At 39.4% G+C, this 21,380-nt stretch overlaps 1 protein-coding gene across 1 annotated transcript in view; it reads left to right on the top strand.

The window, feature by feature from the left end:
• Positions 1-21,380, top strand: part of HIBCH (3-hydroxyisobutyryl-CoA hydrolase) — a 96,908-nt gene that overhangs the window by 64,676 nt on the left and 10,852 nt on the right. The window contains exons 8-11 of the mRNA XM_044241163.1: positions 4,618-4,763; positions 6,683-6,769; positions 11,428-11,486; positions 12,192-12,273. Coding sequence (XP_044097098.1) covers positions 4,618-4,763; positions 6,683-6,769; positions 11,428-11,486; positions 12,192-12,273 — 374 coding nt within the window. The remainder of the gene's footprint in view (positions 1-4,617; positions 4,764-6,682; positions 6,770-11,427; positions 11,487-12,191; positions 12,274-21,380) is intronic.

The following is a 21,380-nucleotide window of genomic DNA, read 5'->3' as shown; positions in this document are numbered from 1 at the left end:
CAATGGCACTAAATTCATATCTCTCAGTAGTTACCCTGAATGTAAATGGGCTAAATGCCCCAATCAAAAGACACAGGGTATGAGAATGGATTAAAAAACAAAACAAAACAAGAAACCATCAATATGCTGTCTACAAGAAACTCATTTTAGACCCAGAGACACCTCCAGATTTAAAGTGAGGGGGTGGAAAACAATTTACCATGCTAATAGACATCGGAAGAAAACTGGGGTGGCATTCCTTTTATCAGATCAATTAGATTTTAAGCCAAACACTATAATAATAGATGAGGAAGGACACTATATCATACACAAAGGGTCTAACAAGAAGATCTAACAATTTTAAATGTCTATGCCCCTAACATGGGAGCAACCATTTACATAAACCAATTAATAACAAAATCAAAGAAACACATCAACAATAATACAATTATAGTTGGGGACTTTAACACTCCCCTCACTGAAATGGATAGATTATCCAAGCAAAAGATAAGCAAAGAAATAAAGGTCTTAAATGACACACTGGACCAGATGGAGATCACAGATACATTCAGAACATTCCATCCCAAAGCAACAGAATACACATTCTTCTCTAGTGCACATGGAACATTCTCCAGAATAGATCACATTCTCGGTCACAAATCAACTGGTACCAGAAGATTGGGATCATTCCCTGCATATTTTCAGACCATAGTGCTCTGAAGCTAGAACCTAATCACAAGAGGAAATTCGGAAAGAACCCAAATACCTGGAGGCAAAAGAGCATCCTTCTAAAGAATGAATGGTTCAACCAAGAAATTAAAGAAGAATTGAAAAAAATTCATGGAAACAAATGATAATGAAAACACAGCAGTTCAAAATCATTGCAAAGGTAGTCCTGAGAGGAAAATATATTGCGATACAAGGCTTTCTCAAGTAACAAGAAAGGTCTCAAATATACAACCTAACCCTAAGTATATAGGAGCTGGAGAAAGAACAGCAAAGAAAGCCTAAACCCAGCAGGAGAAGAAAAATAATAAAGATCAGGGCAGAAATCAATGAAATAGAAACCAGAAGAACAAATCAACAAAACTAGAAACTGGTTCTTTGAAAGAATTAATAAGATTGATAAACCCCTGGCCAGCCTTATCAAAAAGAAAAGAGAACGGCCCCAAATAAAGTCATGAATGAAGGAGGAAAGATCACAACCAACACCAAAGAAATACAAACAATTATAAGAACTTATTATGAGCAAGTATACGCCAACAAATTGGACAATCTCGAAGAAATGGATGCATTCCTAGAGACATATAAACTACCACAACTGAACCAGGAAGAAATAGAAAACCTGAACAGACCCATAACCAGTAAGGAGATTGAAGCAGTCATCAAAAATCTCCAAACAAGAGCCCAGGGCCAGACGGCTTCCCAGGATAATTTAAACATTTAAAGAAGAATTAATTCTTAACTCTCCTGAAACTCTTCCAAAAAATAGAAGTGGAAGGAAAACTTCCAAACTCATTGTATGAGGCCAGCATTACCATGATCTCCAAACCAGATAAGATCCCATCAAAAGAGAATTACAGACCAATATCCTTGATGAACACAGATGCAAAAATTCTCACCAAAATACTAGCCAATAGGATCCAATAGTACATTAAAAGGATTATTCACCACGACCAAGTGGGATTTATTCCCGGGCTGCAAGGTTGGTTCAACATCTGCAAATCAATCAATGTGATAGAATACATTAATAAAAGAAGGAACAAGAACCATATGATACTCTCAATAGATGCTGAAAAAGCATTTGACAAAGTACAGCATCCCTTCCTGATCAAAATTCTTCAAAGTGCAGGGATAGAGGGCACATACCTCAATACCATCAAAGCCATCTATGAAAAACTCACAGCAAATACTATTCTCAGTGGGGAAAAACTGAGAGGTTTTCCACTAAGGTCAGGAACATGGCAGGGATGTCCACTCTCACCTGCTATTCAACATAGTACTAGAAGTCCTAGCCTCAGCAATCAGACAACAAAAAGAAATAAAAGGCATCCGAATTGGCAAAGAAGAGTTAAACTCTCATTCTTTGCAGATGATATGATACTTTATGTGGATAACCCAAAAGACTCCACTCCAAAATTGCTAGAACTTATACAGGAATTCAGTAAAGTGTCAGGATATAAAATCAATGCACAGAAATCAGTTGCATTTCTATACACCAACAGCAAGACAGAAGAAGGAGAAATTAAGTAGTCAATCCCATTTACAATTGCACCCAAAAGCATAAGATACCTAGGAATAAACCTAACTGAAAAGGCAAAGAATCTGTACTCAGAAAACTATAATGGACACATGAAAGAAATTGAGGAAGACACAAAGAAATGGAAAAAAGTTCCATGCTCATGGATTAAAAGAAAATGTCTTTTAATCATTTTGTGAAATGATTAAAAGACATTTTAATTGTGAAATGTCTATGCTACCTAAAGCAATCTACATGTTTAATGGAATCCCTATCAAAATAACATCAATATTTTCTTTCAAAGCAATGGAACAAGTAATCCTAAAATTTATATGGAACCAGAAAAGACTTCAAGTAGCCAGAAGAATGTTGAAAAGGAAAGCCAGAGTTGGTGGCATCACAATTCCAGACCCCAAGCTCTATTACAAAGCTGTCATCATCAACACAGTATGGTACTGGCACAAAAACAGACTCATAGATCTGTGGAATGGAATAGAGAGCCCAGAAATGGACCCTCAACTCCACAGTCAACTAATTTTTGACAAAGCAGGAAACAATGTCCAATGGAAAAAAGTCTCTTCAACAAATGGTGTTGGGAAAATTGGACAGCCACATGCGGAAAAGTTAAACTGGACCATTTCATTATACCACACACAAAAATAGAGTCAAAATGGATGAAAGACCTCAATGTGAGAGTGGAATCCCTCAAAATCCTTGAGGAGAACACAGCAACCTCTTTGACCTCAGCCCCAGCAACTTCTTCTAGAAACATCACCAAAGTCAAGGGAAGCAAGGGCAAAAATGAACTGTTGGGACTTTATCAAGATCAAAAGCTTTTGCACAGCAAAGGAAACAGTTAACAAAACCAAAAGACAACTGACAAAATGGGAGAAAATATTTGCAAATGACATATCAGATAAAGGGCTAGTATCCAAAATCTATAAAGAGCTTCTCAAATGCAACACCCAAAGAACAAATAATCCAGTCAAGGACATGAACAGACATTTCTGCAAAGAAGAGATCTAGATGGCCAACAGACACATGAAAAAGTGCTCCACATCACTCAGCATCAGGGAAATACAAATCAAAACCACAATGAGATACCACCTCATACCAGTCAGAATGGCTAAAATTAACCAGTCAGTAAGTGACAGATGCTGGCGAGGATGCGGAGAAAGGGGAACCCTCCTACACTGTTGGTGGGAATGCACCTGGTGCAGCCACTCTGGTAAACAGCATGGAGGTTCCTGAAAAAGTTGAAAATAGAGCTACCTTATGACCCAGCAATGGCACTACTGTATATTTATCCTAAAGATGAAAATGTAGTGATCCAAAGGGGCACAGGTACCCGAATATTCATAGCAGCAATGTCCACAGTAGCCAAACTATGGAAAGAACCTAGATGTCTATCAACAGATGAATGGATAAAGAAGATGTGGTGTGTGTGTATATATATGCATATACAATGGAATACTCTGCAGCCATCAGAATAAATGAAGTCTTGCCATATGCGATGACATGGATGGAACTAGAGGGTATTATGCTGAGTGAAATAAGTCAGTCAGAGAAAGACGATTATCATATGCTCTCCCTGATATGAGGAAGTAGAGATGCAACATGGAGGGTTTGGGGGGTAGTAAACGAATAAATAAAACAAGATGGGATCAGGAGGGAGACAAACCATAAGAGACTCTTAATCTCACAACAAACTGAGGGTTGCAGGGGGGAGGGAGTTAGGAAGAAGGTAGTGGGGTTATGGACATTGGGGAAGGTATGTGCTATAGTGATTGCTGTGAAGTGTGTAAACCTGGCGATTCACAGACCTGTACCCCTGGGGCTAATAATGCATTATATGTCAATAAAAATAAATAAATAATAAATAAAGTATCTTGAATGCTAGATAATTAACAATAAACTATGATTTGAATGGTATTAATGAATATTCACATAGTTTTAGATTATGCATGTTTTTCTTTGCTTATCATTTGGAAAGAAAACATTTTTTTATTTAAATTCAAATAGCCAACATATATTGCATCATTAGTTTTTGATGTAGTGTTCAATGATTCATTTTCATTTTTTACTGTTTCAGAGATTATTAAAAATAGTAATAAGGAAATTTTAGGTAACGTTTCATGAATACTACTTAATATACAGAACATTATGCCATCAAATACTTTACTGACTTCTGTAGAAATGAAACATGAAAAATTTGAAAAATACCCAAGTTAGAACAATATAATAGTTGTCTTCTGTGATATTTATTGCATTGGAAAGTACTTAGTAATATTTTTAGTATAGATTCAAATACCAGAGAGAAATGGCCATGTGATCTCAAAGAGTTCTGTTCGTCTTTTTAATTTGAATCAATACGATCTCTTCTCGTTATTTAATAACAGGACTGTTCCCTGATGTGGGTGGAGGTTATTTCTTGCCACGACTTCGAGGAAAACTTGGCTACTTCCTTGCATTAACAGGATTCAGGCTGAAAGGAAGAGATGTGTATGCAGCAGGAATTGCTACACATTTTGTAGATTCTGAAAAGGTAATTACTTGGATTGTATGTTGTGTTGTTGGAATAACTTGTATTGCACGGGAAAGGAGTCTAAGTGGTTGAGATCCCAGGCTTTGGTTAGATGTGGGTCTGAATCCAGGATCTAATGTTTAAAGCTCTGTGATCTTTGGGAAGGTAATTAAGCTCTCCCATCATGTTTTCTCATGTATAAAATGGAGATAAATATGTCTGGATTCAGGACTGTTTTGCTTGGTACCTTCAGTGAATATTTTTCATGAATAATTACACTTTGGGTAAAAAAAAAACTACTTTAAGGAATTCTAATCTAGAAGAATCTAAAATTATATATGAAAAGATAAACTTTTATTTTATAAAAACATTTTTGAAAGGTCCTCTTGGTTGTGAGTTTCCCTGCTAGTGCATTTAAGAGTTAAATTTGTAAAATATGGTTTTAAAAACTTTTCTAAAGGCTGTTGCAAGGGACACATACTACTTAGCTTTGTCCTTTTTTTTTTTAACAGTGTGCCCAATTTTCTTAGCACAGAATAGCACAGTGGCAAAGAATGTACAAACACCTTAGAGTTAAATCCTAGCTTGAATTGAGCCTCTTTGTCCCCTAGTTTGCCCGTCTCTAAGTGGGAATGGTAGTTCCTCCCATAGTAGTTGAATCTCTTTGTGGTTAGTGTAGCAGAAAATCCAGTCTTAGGTGGTTTTGCCTCAGAATTTCCATCAAGAAATTTGGGGTTTAATCTGCTTCAGCTGGGAGCTCCCTGACCTTGAACAGGCTTCTATTACCCTTCAGTCCACGAGCCAGTTAACCTACATTAGCTAGCCCACCTTGCTAGTGTGTGCTGTTTCTGGAACTGTGGGGTGAACTTAGTTTTCCAGGAGGAAGCACATTGACCTCTAAATAGATGTCTGATTCTGAGAGAGGGATGTTCTGGGGTAGGAGAAAGATTGTCATGACAAAATATGAGAACCTTCTATCACATTGTTTCAAGTTTTAGATCTCTCTCCATGTCCGTGGTCACCTTGAGTAGGTGGCTGCCCCATCCTTCCCTTTAGCTATAACAGGCAGCAAACGTGGGACTCCATTATCTACTCTGGAGGGATACCCTTATTACAGTGGAATTTAGTAAGGATGGGAGAGAGCACTGATCACACTTACTCCCTTCTTTGTCGGTCTGCCCGCTGGTGATTTCTGCAGTGGTTAGACTGCCACTCACAGGGCCTGCACAGGGGAACAGAAATGGGTCGTGAATGTTAGGGATGAAACTGGAGGTGGGTACAAAAGATAAAAGGTAAATAACCATCTGTCTCATCTGACAAAGAATATGAGACGAAGAATACAGAGAAGTACTCAGCGGATTGGAAGGAGGAAAACTGGAAGTTTCCTCGTAGAGGTTGCAGTTCAGCTGGGCTTTACAATGAGGATGTCAGGAAAGGCGTTCTAGGAAGAGGAAACATAATGAGCAAGTGCGCGGGCAGGAAAACTGAGCTGTGTTTTGGAAACTTTCTGTTTCTATTGCTCACTTGGCTGAGCAGGGATGTGGATGGAGAGCTAAGTGTGGCCGTTTTACAGAGCTGTGCATTGACTGCAGTCCCCGTTAGCACCTGTGGCAATTTTCGTTCAGATTAATTAAAGCCTATCATTCACATCTCTGGTTGCAGTACTGCATTTCAGGTGTTTAATAGAGAGAAACCAAGACGAATGTCTCTCTCCTCTTTAGTTTCTTCCATCTTTGTCTAGTTCTTTGCAAGGCAACATTTGCTGTGTGGGAATGTGTGTGCATTTAACTTCAGAGAAAATTGCCTTCCTGATTCAGCTGAAGAGAACACATCATAATTTTAAGACAAGTATTTTTAAAAAGAGTACAAGGTTTCTTAAAAAAAAGTCTCTGTTTTGTACTGGGGTTCAAATCTGTCTTCCTTTTTTTCCCCCCTTTTAGTTGGGCATGTTAGAAGAAGATTTGTTAGCCCTAAAATCTCCTTCAAAAGAAAATATTGCAGATGTCTTGGATGCTTACCATGCCAAGGTAATCTTGTCCGTATTCTAGCTTCAGATTTTAATTCATGGGCAGGGGAAATGATTGAAAAATTAGCAGTTGGTGAATGTGATAGTTGGTGGATACAAAGGTGCTGGGATATATTAACGTGAAAGCTTGAGGGAAGGATCAGAGCTTCAGAGTTGCTGGATAGCCGTCCAAGAGGATGACTTCTTTGCAGCACAACAGCACCACCTGTATTCTGACTGCTGGTGAATTTCAGCATGTAGCCTTGTGACTGGTCCGCACAAGGACTTCCCGCGGTGCACCGGGACATTTTTGTGTTGGATGGCTCAGTGCTGGTGCTGTTGAGCTGCTAACGTGAAACTGGTGCATATCTAACTATAATGACAAGGTCTAATGCAGGGCTCACTTTCAGTTCCTGACTTATGTTCTGTAACTTAAGTTTTCTTTTAAGAGCCAAAAATCTTTAAAACTGTTACATGACTTATAGTAAAACATGATGGGTAGACTACATGCTGTCTTCTAAAACCTCACTAAAATTGTAAAAAAGAATAGAAGAGGCACAAATCCCCAAAGACAAACAAAACAGAAGAGGAGCAGGTAGGTATGAGAGGTCAATATTTTGGAAGCTTGAAAACAGAAGGGCGAGGAGAGCTACCCTAGATTTGAGAAGACTGCAGTATCTTCTACTTCAGTAGGGGAAGCCAGTAAGAAGCAAGCAGTTCTCGCCCTCTGCCCTCTCTAAGGTGCCAGAGTCCCCAGAAGACTGGGACGTGGAGACTGGCAGAGAAACGAGAGGAGCAGTTGGGCCTCCAGAATTCTCCAGAATTCTCCCTGCTGTAGCACCAACTACCCTTTCATCGCTTGGCTGAAGAGTAGAAACTTACTACTTAGGTCCGATCAGACAGACCCAGCTGACTGGGGGAGGATGAAATGAAAGTGCTCTACTAAAAAGAGGCAGAACATAATCAACAGGAAGACCTCCAGCCTCTTTTCCTAGTTGGCTTCCAGACTATTAAATACCCTCTGTCTTGGTCTGGGCAACTATAACAAAAACACCACAGGCTGGGTGGCTTAAACAACACAAACTTATTTCTCACAGTAGTGGAGGCTGGGAACTCCACGATCAGGTGTCACATAATTAGATTCTTGGTGAGGACCTGCTCCTGGTTTGCAGATGGACAGACACCTTCTTTGTGTCCTCACACCGCAGAGTGAGCTTTCAGGTCCTTCTTACAAGGGCACTAATCCCTTCGTGAGGGCTCCACCCTCTTGACCTAATCACCTCAGGGCCCCCCTTCCAAGTACCATCACTTTGGGGATTAGAGGTTCAACATGAATTTTGGGGTGACACAAACATTAGGTCTGTAGCACCATCCCACTCCTAAGCAGTACATTCGAAGAAAAAGGAAAAAACCTGTAGAGGTTGGCATTTGCGGAACCCCTCCACAATGAGACATCCAAGTCTTTGCCCAGTCTTTTGTGATGCATCAGACAGTTGACAGTCCTATAACTGCGATTGACTTCACACAGGAAGCTCCTTAATTTTAGTACTTCATGCTGAAATTTTTTTATGCCAAGTGTAAAAACAAATTGGTCAAAGCAAAAAAAGGCACTTGAAGCAAGGAGTGCCGGGAAAAGGACACTTAAAAAAAGAAAGAAAAACTATAGTTGTGAAAACTATAATTGTTCAGATAAGAGGAAAATATTTCCTCTGTGAAATAAGAACAGATGGAATACAGCAGTCAAAGAATTTTTTAAAAAATGTGATAATGAAAGGGAAAAACCCCACAACAGACTGGATTATAGTTGGTTGAGGAAAACTCTAGGAGGACAAAAAGGATAATAAGGTGGAAAATGGAGAGGAAGGAACATTAGAGGTGTTATTCCAACAGGTTTATATCTCATTATTAGGAATTCCTAATAGAGAAGAAGAAGGGAGGACATACTTAGAAAGATAGTCTACAGATTTGTTCAGAACCGAAGAACATGAGTATAGGTTGGCGGAGCCCCTGAAGCCTCAGTGCGGCGAGTGCGAACGCGGAGCCCGGGGGGGTTTCATCAGCTTTTGTCAGAGCATTTGACAGTCTCTCATGTTGTCTGTGTAGCATGGGTCGGAGCGGGTGGGAGTCGGAGAGAGTTCTGCTAAATGTGTGGGCATTCGTCTATGGATCAAGTCATCTTGGCCTTTTTGTTTCTTTCTCAGTAATTTGGATGATAACGTTGATAGCATTTTGATCAAATCGATTTGAAATTAAGAAAAAATTTAGGTAAAGGATTATGGATTTAAAAAAAACCCTTCAAGTTTAGAGTGACCTGTTTAATAGTATCAGTGTGAAAGGTAATAAACGTATGGGAAAAACACTCCCTGTGTTTTCTGTTATTCTCCACCACTGCCACATTCACAGCTCTTCTGACCCTTGGTGTGTGGCTTTTCTATACACGGAGCAGCTCAGCGCAGCATCACCTGGGTGTCCTGTAATTTGTTCATTTCGGGGGTGACCCTTTCTTCCTGGGGTTAGCAGTCCCGCACCCTAGGAGCTCATTCCCACAAGACTGACCCCACTTCAGATGCCGGTCACAAGGCCTGTCTTGTCGCCTGCACTTCTCATTGGCCATCAGTCAGTGTTCTCATGACCCCTTTCTTAGGTTCGATAATCTGCTAGAATTTCTCACAGAACTTGGAAACATTTAGTGTTTGTTGATTTAATACAAAGGATACAATAAAGGATATGAATGGCTAGTCTGCTGAAGGGTACACAGGGCAAGGTCCGGAAGGGTCTCAAGTCCAGGAGCTTCTGTCCCAGCGAGGGTGGGATGTGCTACTCTCCCCACTTTTTTTTTTTTTTTTTTAAAGATTTTACTTATTTATTTGACAGAGATCACAAGTAGGCAGAGAGGCAGGCAGAGAGAGAGAGGGAAGCAGGCTCCCTGCTGAGCAGAGAGCCTGATGTGGGCCTCGATCCCAGGACCCTGAGATCATGACCTGAGCCAAAGGCAGAGGCTGAACCCACTGAGCCACCCAGGCGCCCCTCTCCCCTCTTGTGGATGTGTTCATTACCCCGGAGCTCTCCAAACACCATCCTTTGGGACTTCTGTGGCAGCTTTATTACGTAGTCACTATGGATTAAGTTATGAGCCATGGGTGATGGAACTCAATCTCGAACCTCTTTTCCCTCACTGGAAGTGGAGGGAGGCAGGAGCTAGTGGCAGAGTTGGAGCTTGATTAGAAGGTGAGACTGAAAGTTCTCTTCTCATCACAGGTTGTTTCCCCTGGAGACCAGCCCCATTCTTAGGAGCTTTCTGAAAGTCGCCTCGTTAATGTGCCTGTGACGGAATGAGGCTTGTTACGAATAACAAAGGGCCCGTTTCACCTTAATTTAGGGACAAATGACCAAATACAGCAAAAGATGCTCTTTTTAAAGAAATTTCAAGGTTTTGGGGTGCTGTGAGCCATGAATAAAGAACGAATATATAGGCAAAGACTGAATATATATTTATTATTTCATTTTTCAGGATTTTATTTCTAAGTAATCTCTCTATACCCAACGTGGGGCTCAAACCTACAGCCTCATGTTTGGGAGTCACATGCTGTACCCACTGAGCCAGCCAAGTTTCCTTGTATTTCTTATTTTAAATCACAGATCACAAGAGACATAATTGAAAATTTTGGATTTCAGTCCAAAGTACCAAATTCATAAAAGTACAACATGGGAGAAATGTAGCCTATAACAGCACCGGTTTAAAAAACAAAAAAAAAAGAAGACGACGACGCTAGAACTTTCCCCAAAGTAACTCAAGACTTAGTCCTGTCAGTAAAAACATTGTATCCAGGGGTGCCTGGGTGGCTCAGTGGGTTGGGCCGCTGCCTTCGGCTCGGGTCATGATCTCGGGGTCCTGGGATCGAGTCCTGCATCGGGCTCTCTGCTCAGCAGGGAGCCTGCTTCCTCCTCTCTCTCTGCCTGCCTCTCTGTCTACTTGAGATCTCTCTCTGCCAAATAAATAAATAAAATCTTAAAAAAAAAAACATTGTATCCAAACACACAAAGATACAAGGAGCCGGACACACTCTGCTGGGATCCAGTCGTACCTGTAGCGCCACACTTGGTAAACTGGAGCTCCATGGAAGCCGGACCTGGCTGTGAGGGGCCAGCAAGCTGCGGTCTGAGAAAAGAGGTGGAAGAGGGCGTCACCAGAACTGCAAACGTGAGAGGATGGACTTGGCCCCAAATTAAAAAAAAAAAAAAAAAAATCCTGATTACGGTTATTCAGGCACTGCGAGCTCCTTCTCACCTCGTGTTTTCTCTCCCTGAGGTTGTGCTGCAGAGATGTCAGGGATGTTGGTGGGTGTTTTCTGTATCAAATGGAAATTTGGGCACGGTCACTTCTCCGGTCCCCCACATCCTTAATTCGTTGCCATACTTTAGTGATAATGTAGCAAATAGAATAATACAGCAGTAAAAATAAAAGAACATGTTTTGCTGTCAGCACTTTTGAGAACCAGTCTGGAATAACCCATCTGAGTTTTGAACATGTGGTTACTATTTCTGAGACTGTTGGATATAATTTGACTGAAAGTGATAATCTGTCACAAAGTGTATCATTAAATAGGATAATATTTTAAAGGGTTTTTAGAAGATTTGGGTTGCTTCAAGTAAATTACAAGATTTTTCTTTTTTAAACAGTCCAAGATTGATCAAGACAAGTCTTTTATACTGGAGGAACACATGGACAACATAAACAGGTACTCAGAGGGAGGTCTCAGTATGTCTGTTCTTTTGGAAGGACTGCATTAAATTGAATTTGGTAACACTGTAATTACATTGTGTTCAATAATGCTCTGCATTCTGAGATCAGATGGCATGGTACTTGTATTTATTATGTTTAAAGTAGCTTCTTTCCTACTCTTTTGGGAGGAATATAAGTCCATAGATTACTGAAATAATCTATCTCACTGATTCATTTTAGTGCAAAACATTTTTTTTTATGGGAATGGAGGCTGGAAAATAACAATTGAATTATCTTTTATCTTCGTAAAGTCATTTTTTATCTTACAAAGCTGATCAGCAAAAGATTTTTTGTGCAGTGATTTGAGACCTTGATAGACTGGCTTAAGGAACAAAGGGGAAGATAGAAACTACTGGAAAATAACACAACTGTCTCTACATTTTAGAAGCATCAATTTTTCACAGTTAAGGTATTTATTTATATGTAATAGATGCAAGGAAGCATAAGAGAAAATTTCAGCTTTATTTTGCACTAATAAAAGTAGACTGCAAACGCTTACCCAGAGAAGCAAGGTTTTATTTCATCATCCTGTAAAATAGCTTGGAAAATTTTTTATTATTGAAATGGAGTTTGGGGAAAGCCTTTGTTTAGATTCATTTCTATTTTGGAAAGAAGAAATTGCTTGCAGATTTGGTGAAATCATGTGTTTCCTTTTTTATAGTTGGTTCTCGGCCAATACTGTGGAACAGATAATTGAGAATTTACAGCAAGATGGTTCATCTTTTGCCCTTGAACAGTTGAAGGTGATATATGGATCTTTTCTGTCCTGAGTGTGGTGAATCCTTGTGTTAAGGAAGCCTCTCCAGAGCTTCTTGTGTCCGAACTCCATAGCGGGGACATGAACCACTGCACAGGTTTTCGCGGGGGGAGGGCGTTGTCTTTTTTTTCCCCTGAACTCAGTTGAATCTCAGAAAGCATTTTCACAAAACCTGTATCTAAACCAAGTGCCTTGTCTCCCTGCCAGAAGTTGATAGCAAAGTTGAGCTGTTTTTAGGTCCCATGACTGTAGCAGAGAGAGACATCAGCAGGCATGCCTCTTCTTCAGGGAGCCCTCCTTGTCCTGGGAGAAGCATTTAAGGACATTTTTATTAGAAGTGTTGGGTTACTGGAGTATAGTCTTTTTTATAATGTATTGTAATTCTGCCATGAATCTATAAATTCAGTTGAATATGCAACAGATCAGTATATAGTCTAAGCAGTAGGTTTAATTAAAAAACAAACCAAACCAAAATGATTCTTTTTAAACTAGTAAGGGGCCCTTCTATACTCAGAGCTGAGTTTTAAGCAGTGTTTCTCAGTGTTAGGCACACTTTGATTTTTCTACAATGTGACTCAACTGGTAACAACAGCAAAACAAAAGCCATTTTCATGTGTACCGCCGTGCCTGGAGCTGTGAGCGTGCGACTCAGAACATTTCAGACGTCTACACAAAGAGAAAGAAGTGTGTTTCCTTCCGCTTTATAGAAAAGCTGTTAATAGCTTGCCCTTATTTGATAGTATTTTTCAGTTTGTAGGTATAATTGTCATGTTTCAATTGTCAGAAAACTTACTGACAAAATACTTGAAGTTCCACCTGTGAAGATAAAAACACTTCCCCATTGTTACTATATTGTCTTTCTCTCTCTCTTTTTTTTAAAAGATTTTATTTGAGAGCTGCTCTCACACATCAGGGTTGGTAAGGGGCAGAAGGAGAGGGATAAGCAGACTCCCCACAAAGCATGGAGCCTGACAGCCCAAGCAGATCGGGGGGCTCCATCCTAGAACCCACTGACCTGAGCAGAAGGCAGACACTTAACCGACTGAACTACCCGGCACCCCTCCCATTGTGAACTATATTCTTAACGTGGAAATCCCAAATTAGTCTCGTAGGGTCTTATTTAGTAATTAGAATTCTATTAACATTCAAGGCCAGGCATAAATTAGAGTAGATGGCCCAGTCATATGCTGTCTTAACTCACCATAGTAAATTAATGTGAATTTTAACAGCTTTTAGGAATGCTCGCATAAATCTAGACAATCATTTTATATTTTAGGGATTCTGATGTGAAGCTGGTTCTCTTGTTTCCAGAGCAATATAGAAACTAGCATTCCTGTTTTTCTCCCCAATCTGTTAAGTAGGCACTTAGTACTTTCGTTTGAACATAGTCATGCAGCACATTACCTCATGCCTGTATGATGTCATTTTAAAGCAGTACAGACGTGCAAGATGACGTACTATTTTAAAACCACTGGCCTACCCCAGAACCTAGGGACAGAACTCAATATTCTTTCAATATTCTTTCTATTCCTTTGGCAATATGATTAGTCCGCATCCAGAGGAGGGTACCTGGCAAGCCACCCAACACAGCGACGATCACCCTAGGCTAGGGTCACGGTAAGCACTCTTCATCAGAAGGACAGGTTTTGATTTTTATTCAGTTGATCTGTAGTTCAGATGTGGCTCCAGAATGTTAGTATCTGCTGGAAACATCGTGATGTGAAGATCCAAAATCCCCGCTGAGGCTTCTCTGATAGAGCTTACATACAAGGTTTGTTTTAATTATCTCGGCCAGAAACGTACACCAAAAAGTAGCCCTGAAGGAGAAAATAGCTTTTGTTGCCTCAGTGAAAGGTTTGCAGATCAAATGTTTGAATAATTTTTTTTTTAAAGATTCTAATACTTGTGTCATTAAGCATCTAGGATTGCTCCTAACCCCTGTGAGCCCTTCAGGGACTCCTGTCTCCTTCTGTAGATCCTAAGGATCTAGTAGTCTGCTTATGGTCCAGATTGCAGCCACCTTCTCTGTGTGTAAGGGTTCCTTTCCACAATTGCAAGTGATATCAGTAATCAAAGAAAGATGAGTAGAAGAGATTGAGACCCTACCCTCCCAAAGCCCAACTGTGTCAGCAAGGACACTACGCCAAGGAAAGGTATTTCAGTAGGATCACTAATCCTTAGTGCTAGAGTAGGAAGTCCATGGCCAGAGAGAAAAATAAGAACAAGGAACAAGGTGTCCAGTTAGTGTCCAGGAAGGCGTTCCTGAGCAAATGGCCAGGGAACCCGTGCTGTTTTTGTCTTGTGTTTTAGGTGTTTATTCTTAGTGATCGATATGAGAGAGGAGAGGAGAGGGTAGCCTATTGTGTAAAAGGCCTAAAGGGCATAGAAGTTCCTCTTTAAAATAATAGATAACTTTTAAAATTCTTTGGAATTTCTTCTAATTACCAGTGTGGGATTTATGTATTTGTTTACTTTTGAATGTTCATTTTGTGAAGAATAAAACTCAGGTTTATACTTGAAGTTAGTATTTTAGAATATAAAAGCTCCTGTAAAGAAATCATACACATGAAAAATTTGGGAAAAAGGAAAACTAAGGATAAATAGGTATAGATTTTAAGAAAGAAGAACAGCAAAATATTAGAGAAATTAAATTTTAAAGTTTACTAATCTTTCTGTAAGCTTTGAGAATTAGCCATATACTGTATTATTTTTAAAAATTAAGTGACAGGGGACGTCTGGGTGGCGCAGTTGGTTAAACGACTGCCTCCGGCTCAGGGCGTGATCCTGGAGTCCCGGGATCGAGTCCCACATCAGGCTCCCAGCTCCATGGGGAGTCTGCTTCGCTCTCTGACCTTCTCCTCGCTCATGCTCTCTCTCACTGTCTCTCTCTCTCTCAAATAAATAAAATAAAATCTTAAAAAAAAAAAAAATTAAGTGACAGGTGTTCATGAAGAATTAAATGCTACAGAAATTGTCCTGTTGTAAACAACTAGAAAACTGGACAAAATATATGAAACAAGTGTTTATTAATATTGGACAATGCAGATAGCACAGGACTGATTTCCGAGAGCAAGGAAACAAACAGAAAAGCCCTAAGATTGATTTGGTTTCCTTCCTGCAGGAATTTTCAGAATATTGATCTATACGTGTTTTAGGTAAAACTCTATAATACCAGGAAAGAACCAGAGGAAAACAGTAGTTTGGACAGTTAACAGGATTCACAAAGGTCTGGAGACTTCATATTGCCATCAGCCGGAAGGTTTACACTTTAGTTGGTGGTGGGGGTAGATTAATACTAAAGTAAAGGCTGTCCAGAACTCCCAAGATAATTCAGTGGGGAAAGAGATTGATAAATGGTCCTGGAACAATTGGATATCCATATGAGAGAGGAAGAAGTGCTTGATTCTTCCCTTATACCTGTAGGGAAGGAGAAAATTCTCCTCTGTCTTCTGAGGGTCCAGCCCAGCCTAAGAATTAAACTGACATAAGCCAGATAGATTAATAGGAGAAAAGATAGAAAAGATATTAAATTTTTACATGTACATGGGAGCCTGCACAAGAGAATGAAGATATGAACAAAGAACCAGAGCAGGAAGATTTTATGCCTTTTAGACAAATTTGTGAAGAATTAACAAGAGAAAGGAGGTTGGTCTAGTGGTAGTAAATGGTGAAGAAGTAACTGGGAAGGTAAGGGTTGGTTTAACAAGGGTTATTTGTATAAACGTCTTGGCCACATGTTCTCTATCTGGTGAAAGAATGTCTTCCTTCTGCTACACACAGGGCATCTTTCACATAGGAGTTTTATTTCCTGGAACAAAGGGAGGGTCATACTGTTTCTCAAGTGCCTTTAACTCAAAATAACCAATATGCCTAAGTGTGCTGTCTCGAAGTAACGTGCTCTGAACTCCACCGTATGCAAGTCAAAGTGGATTATGCACCTAAATACAGGAGCTAAAACTGTACCACTTCTAAAAGAAAACAGAAAATCTTTATGACTTTGTGTTAGCCAAGACTTTTTAATGCAAAAAGCAAGAGCTACAGAAGAAAAAAATTAATGAGTTGATCTTTATTATAATTAAATACTTTTCTTCTTTGAAAGGCACTATGAAGAAAATAAACCACATCTGGGAAGACATATATTTGCAAAACTCATATTTGATAACAGGGCTTTATTGTATATAAAGAACACTTGTAAGTTAATGAGAATACAAACAGTGCACCTAGAAAATGGGAATCTAGACACTTCACCAAAGAACATGTATGAATGGCCAGGAAGCACACATAAAAATGCTTAAGATCTTTAATCATTAGGAAAATGCAAATTAAAACCACAGTGAGATGTCACTGTGCTTCTGCTGGAGTGGCTAGAATGTAAAAGATTGACTGTACCAACACCAAGTGTCGGTAAGGAAATGGAACATCGACAACTCCCATTGCTGGCAGAAAAGCCGTTCGGCAGCCTCATATGTTAGATGTACATTTACTGCAAGACGCAACAGTCCCGCCCCAAGGGATTTACCCAAGAAAAATGTAAACATATGGCTACGCAGATGCTTTTCCTCACACGTTCATAATAACTTTATTATAATGGCCAAAAACTGGAATACCGCTTAACTGTAAGGGTTAAGGAAGGGACGAGTTAGCGCTGCGTGAAACAGCGTGGATGAGTCGCGGAAGCACTGTGCCAGGTGAAAGCAAGCAGACACGACACATAGAACTACTTACTTTTGATTTTATTTTTATGGAATTCTAGAGAATAGAAAATTACAGGGATAGAAAATACATCAGTTATCTGCGGGTAGAGTTGAGGGAAGGAGAACTTCGTGGTGATGAAAATGTTCCAAATCCTGGGGCGCCTGGGTGGCTCAGTGGGTTAAAGCCTCTGCCTTCGGCTCAGGTCATGACCTCAGGGTCTTGGGATCGAGCCCCGCATCAGTCTCTCTGCTCGGCGGGGAGCCTGCTTCCCTCCCTCTCTCTGCCTGACTCTCTGCCTGCTTGTGATCTTTCTCTCTGTCAAATAAATAAATAAAATCTTAAAGAAAAAAATGTTCCAAATCTTGATTGTAGGAGTGGTTGTACAACTGTATACATTTATCAAAAGTTCCAGAACTCTTCACTTAAAATGAGTGAATCTTATATCTAAGTTACATGTGAGTAAAGCTAATTATTTTAAAAAATCAAAATAACATACCAAATTATATTTAAAAAACAGTTTGACATATAGAAGTAGGTATTCGATTTGCTGAAGGTACCCATTACACTGTGCTGTTATTGCTATGAGTAAGAGTAATTCAATGGCAGTGTTGCTGGGTACATTGTGTCTTTGGAGAAGGAGGACAGTAAACCGTAAAGGGGAAAATACATCGATATGTGTAAACAGGAAACAGCTTTCCGGTGATGGATCCTCTGGTGGATTATCAGTGACCCTAAAACACTATCATGAGCATTTGGGAGATCATGGAAGAGCAGTACTTGATTCTTTAGACATTATCTTTGCCATTTTATTTAAATTGCTAAGGCTTTTAAGAAATTACTGGAAAAGTCTTAAGATACGATTGCAGAAAGCACTCTTGTTGGACTGGCTCTAAGCCTTTGCTATAGATAAAAGAAGTACCAGTTCCCATTTCTTTAAAGTACTATTTGGTCTTTATATAATAGGACCCTTCAGAATGATAAAGAATATATTTAAAAATAAAAATGTTTCTGTGAAATTGCAGTATGCTGTGAATTAGACTGACTTGCTTTAGTGCAGGTATTTTGTATTTCTGTTGGTTTATTGTCAGTCTGAACACTTGGAAAAGATTTATAGGTATAGGTACAAAATATGTAAGATTATTTAGAAAATTATTCACCGTTCATAGTATAGTAAATATAAATGATCCAAATATACACAAATTCCTAATGGTTGGGGTTCCTTCTTTTGGAGTTAAATCTGACAGCCTAGACTTTTAGAGAATGTCATAAATGACATCCTTTTTTTATAAAGAAAAACCTCTGTAGCTTCTTTTCTAAGATCATCTCTAAATCAGAGAAGGATTTGGAGCTTATATGTCTGTATTGTCCCTTCAAAGAAGCCTGAGGCCAACTTGGTAGAATTTTTCTAATTGTATCATTAAAGGGTTGTTGAAAATATTGTTCTTTTAATTGTATCAGTATAGGCTTGTTGGACAATGCATATCAAACTGTATGTTATTGAGTGTTCTGGTAGATGCTGAAGGGAGAGGTAGAGGGGGTATCCTGAGTTTTTCTTTTGTTGGAAATCCCTAAGATTTGGTAAAACTTAAGAAGAGTTCCTAGGATTCTTACCAAAAAATCAGTGACTGTAATGCTGATAAGGCTCTGAGTGCAACCATGTCCCAGTCACTGTTGTCTCCTCGGAAGTGTCTGATGCATAGTAGGTGCTCACTAATACTGAATGGAGACTAGAATGTGAATTATTTGATAAAAATATAGGAAAAAAGAAGTTGGCTCTTTGGCATACATGAGACAGCTTATTTTTAAAGAGCCGGATAATTTAGTTATGACACTAACCAGTGTTTTACCAAGGGGAATTATGTTCACCAGGTGGTGTGGTTGCATGATCGTATCCATACACATTTCTGACATAGCTGAAGATCCGAGTCCTTGTCATTTGTCCAGTTTCCTGGAATAGTCTCCGTCTTCCCTTTGTAATGAATGAGGCTCTATTACATGAGCTCCTTTAACCCTTGCATCATCCTTTTGATTCCTCTGACCCGTGTCTCACTTTTTGCTGAGGGAAACATCCCCATATGTGCTTTCATTTCATCCTTTCCTGCCTCATTGAGGAGCTACTTGGCCATTAGTCTTCTCCATCTTTCAGTTATCTGTAAAATTTTACCTTCTTGGGTGAATGCACATTTCCTTTTGCCCTTATTTTCAAAAGCTTTCCTGCTCTTAGAAAAAGCCTTCTCTTGGGGCGCCTGGTTGGTTCAATGCATTAAGTCTCTGCCTTCGGCTCGGGTCATGATTCCAGGGTTCTGGGCTCGAGCCCCACATCTGCTCAGCAGGGAGCCTGCTGCCCCCTCTCTCTCTGACTGCCTCTCTGCCTACTTGTAATATCTCTCTCTGTCAAATAAATAAATAAAATCTTTAAAAAAAAAAAAAGAAAAAGAAAAAGCCTTCTCTTAACAGTTTTTCCTCAAGCTACCATCCTGACTTTGTCTTCCCCCCGTTTCCACAAAAACTACACAAGTAAGTTTTTATTAACTTCTATCACCTGACATGATGTCTTCTCCATCTTTGTTCTTCTTGACTTTTCATCAGCCTTTGGCATTGATTACCTCTATAACCTTGTGTGTAGAGTGAAGTAGGCTTTGGGATTGTCAGGCTGGTGTTTGGACTCCTCTCTGAGTGACCTGGGATAAATTCTTGCCAGGCTGGTTTCTGCGTTTGTACAGTGTACACACATGTGAGCTAAGGGAAGTGTGCTCAGTACATATTCCATCCCTTCCCTTCCCTTCCCTGTTTGGCTTGGTTTCTGTCTCCTTGCACTGTCCATTTTTGGGGTGGATAATATTACAGTCTCCATCTGAGAAATGAAGAAACTAAGATCAATCATGTAGAAGGTGGTGGGGCCGGAATTCTACCACTGAGTTGTGGTTGACCCTGAGTCTCTGTGCCTGATTGCCAGTATACTAAGAATCATTGGAAACTAGTTTTCCTTGGGTTGTCAATGCACTATTTTCTAACGTGGTGTCTGTTAACAGGAAATCTCTTTAATTACCAATTCATTAAATGTCTTAACGAGTGGAGCTTTTCAATTGAAATTTTCTTCCCTTTTTTTCCTAGTGTATTTATGTGTGCATGACACAAGCTCAAACACCTGGAGCCCTTACTGTGTGGCCATTTTTTCCTGTCTGTCTCCTCCATTCTTCCACCCACCCCTGCCCCCCGATAACCACCAGTTCTCTGTATTTAAGTCTGGTTTTTTTTCTTTGTTTATTTGTTTTGTTTCTTAAATACCACATGAATGAAATCATATGGTATTTCTTTTTCTCGGGCTTATTTCACTAGCATTCATTATATGCTTGAGGTCCCTCCATGTTATTGCAAAAATCAAGATTTCATTCTTTATTATGACTGGGTAATATACGTACCACGTCTTCTTTATACATTCACACTTGGGTTCCTTCTGTATCCTGGCTACTGTAAATAATGTTGCAATAAACATAGGGGTGTGTGGATCTTTTCATATTAGTGCTTTTGTTTTCTTTGGGTAAGTACCTAGTAGTGGGATTACTGGATCATATGGTAATTCTATTTTTAATTTTTCCGAGGTACCTCCATAATGTTTTCTGCAGTGGCTGTACCAGTTTGTATTCCTACCAACAGTGCATGAGGGTTCCTTTTTCTCCATATCCTCACCAATGCTTGTTCCTTATCTTTTTGATACTGGCCATTTGACAAGTATATACTGTATCTCATGGTGGTTTTGATTTGTATTTCATTGCTGATCAGTGATGTTGAATATCTTTTCATGTGTTTGTTGGCCATGTTTATGTCCTCTTTGGAAAAATGTCTGTTCATGTTTTTTGCCTGTTTTTTAATTGGATTGTTTGTGTTGAGTTGTAGAAGTTCTTTATATATTTTAGATATTAATCCCTTATTGAATGTATCATTTGCAGGTATCTTCCCCCATTCAGTAGGTTGCCTTGTCGTTTTGTTGATGGTCTCCATCACTGTGTAAAAGCTTTTTATTTTGGTGTAGTCCCTCTAATTTATTTTTGCTATGTTTCCCTTGCCTTAGGAGACATATATATATAGGAAAATGTTTCTACTGGCAGTGTCAGAATTACTACCTATGTTTTCTTTTAGGGGTTTTGTGGTTTCAGGTATCACGTTGAGGTCTTTGATCCATTTTGAGCTTATTTTTAATATGCTGTATGAAAGTGGTCCAGTTTCTTTCTTTTGTGTGAAGCTGTCCAGTTTTCCCCCCACCATCTATTAATGAGCCTATCTTTTCCCCATTGTATATATATCCTGCCTCATTTCTTATAGGTTAATCGTCCATTTAAGTGTGGGTTTATTTCTGAGGTCTCTTTCCGTTCCACTGCCATACTGTTTTATAGTATT

Source organism: Neovison vison, chromosome 3 (genome assembly GCF_020171115.1).
Source record: "Neovison vison isolate M4711 chromosome 3, ASM_NN_V1, whole genome shotgun sequence".
NCBI lineage: Eukaryota > Metazoa > Chordata > Mammalia > Carnivora > Mustelidae > Neogale > Neogale vison.
This window is presented reverse-complemented; position numbering and strand designations above follow the sequence as displayed.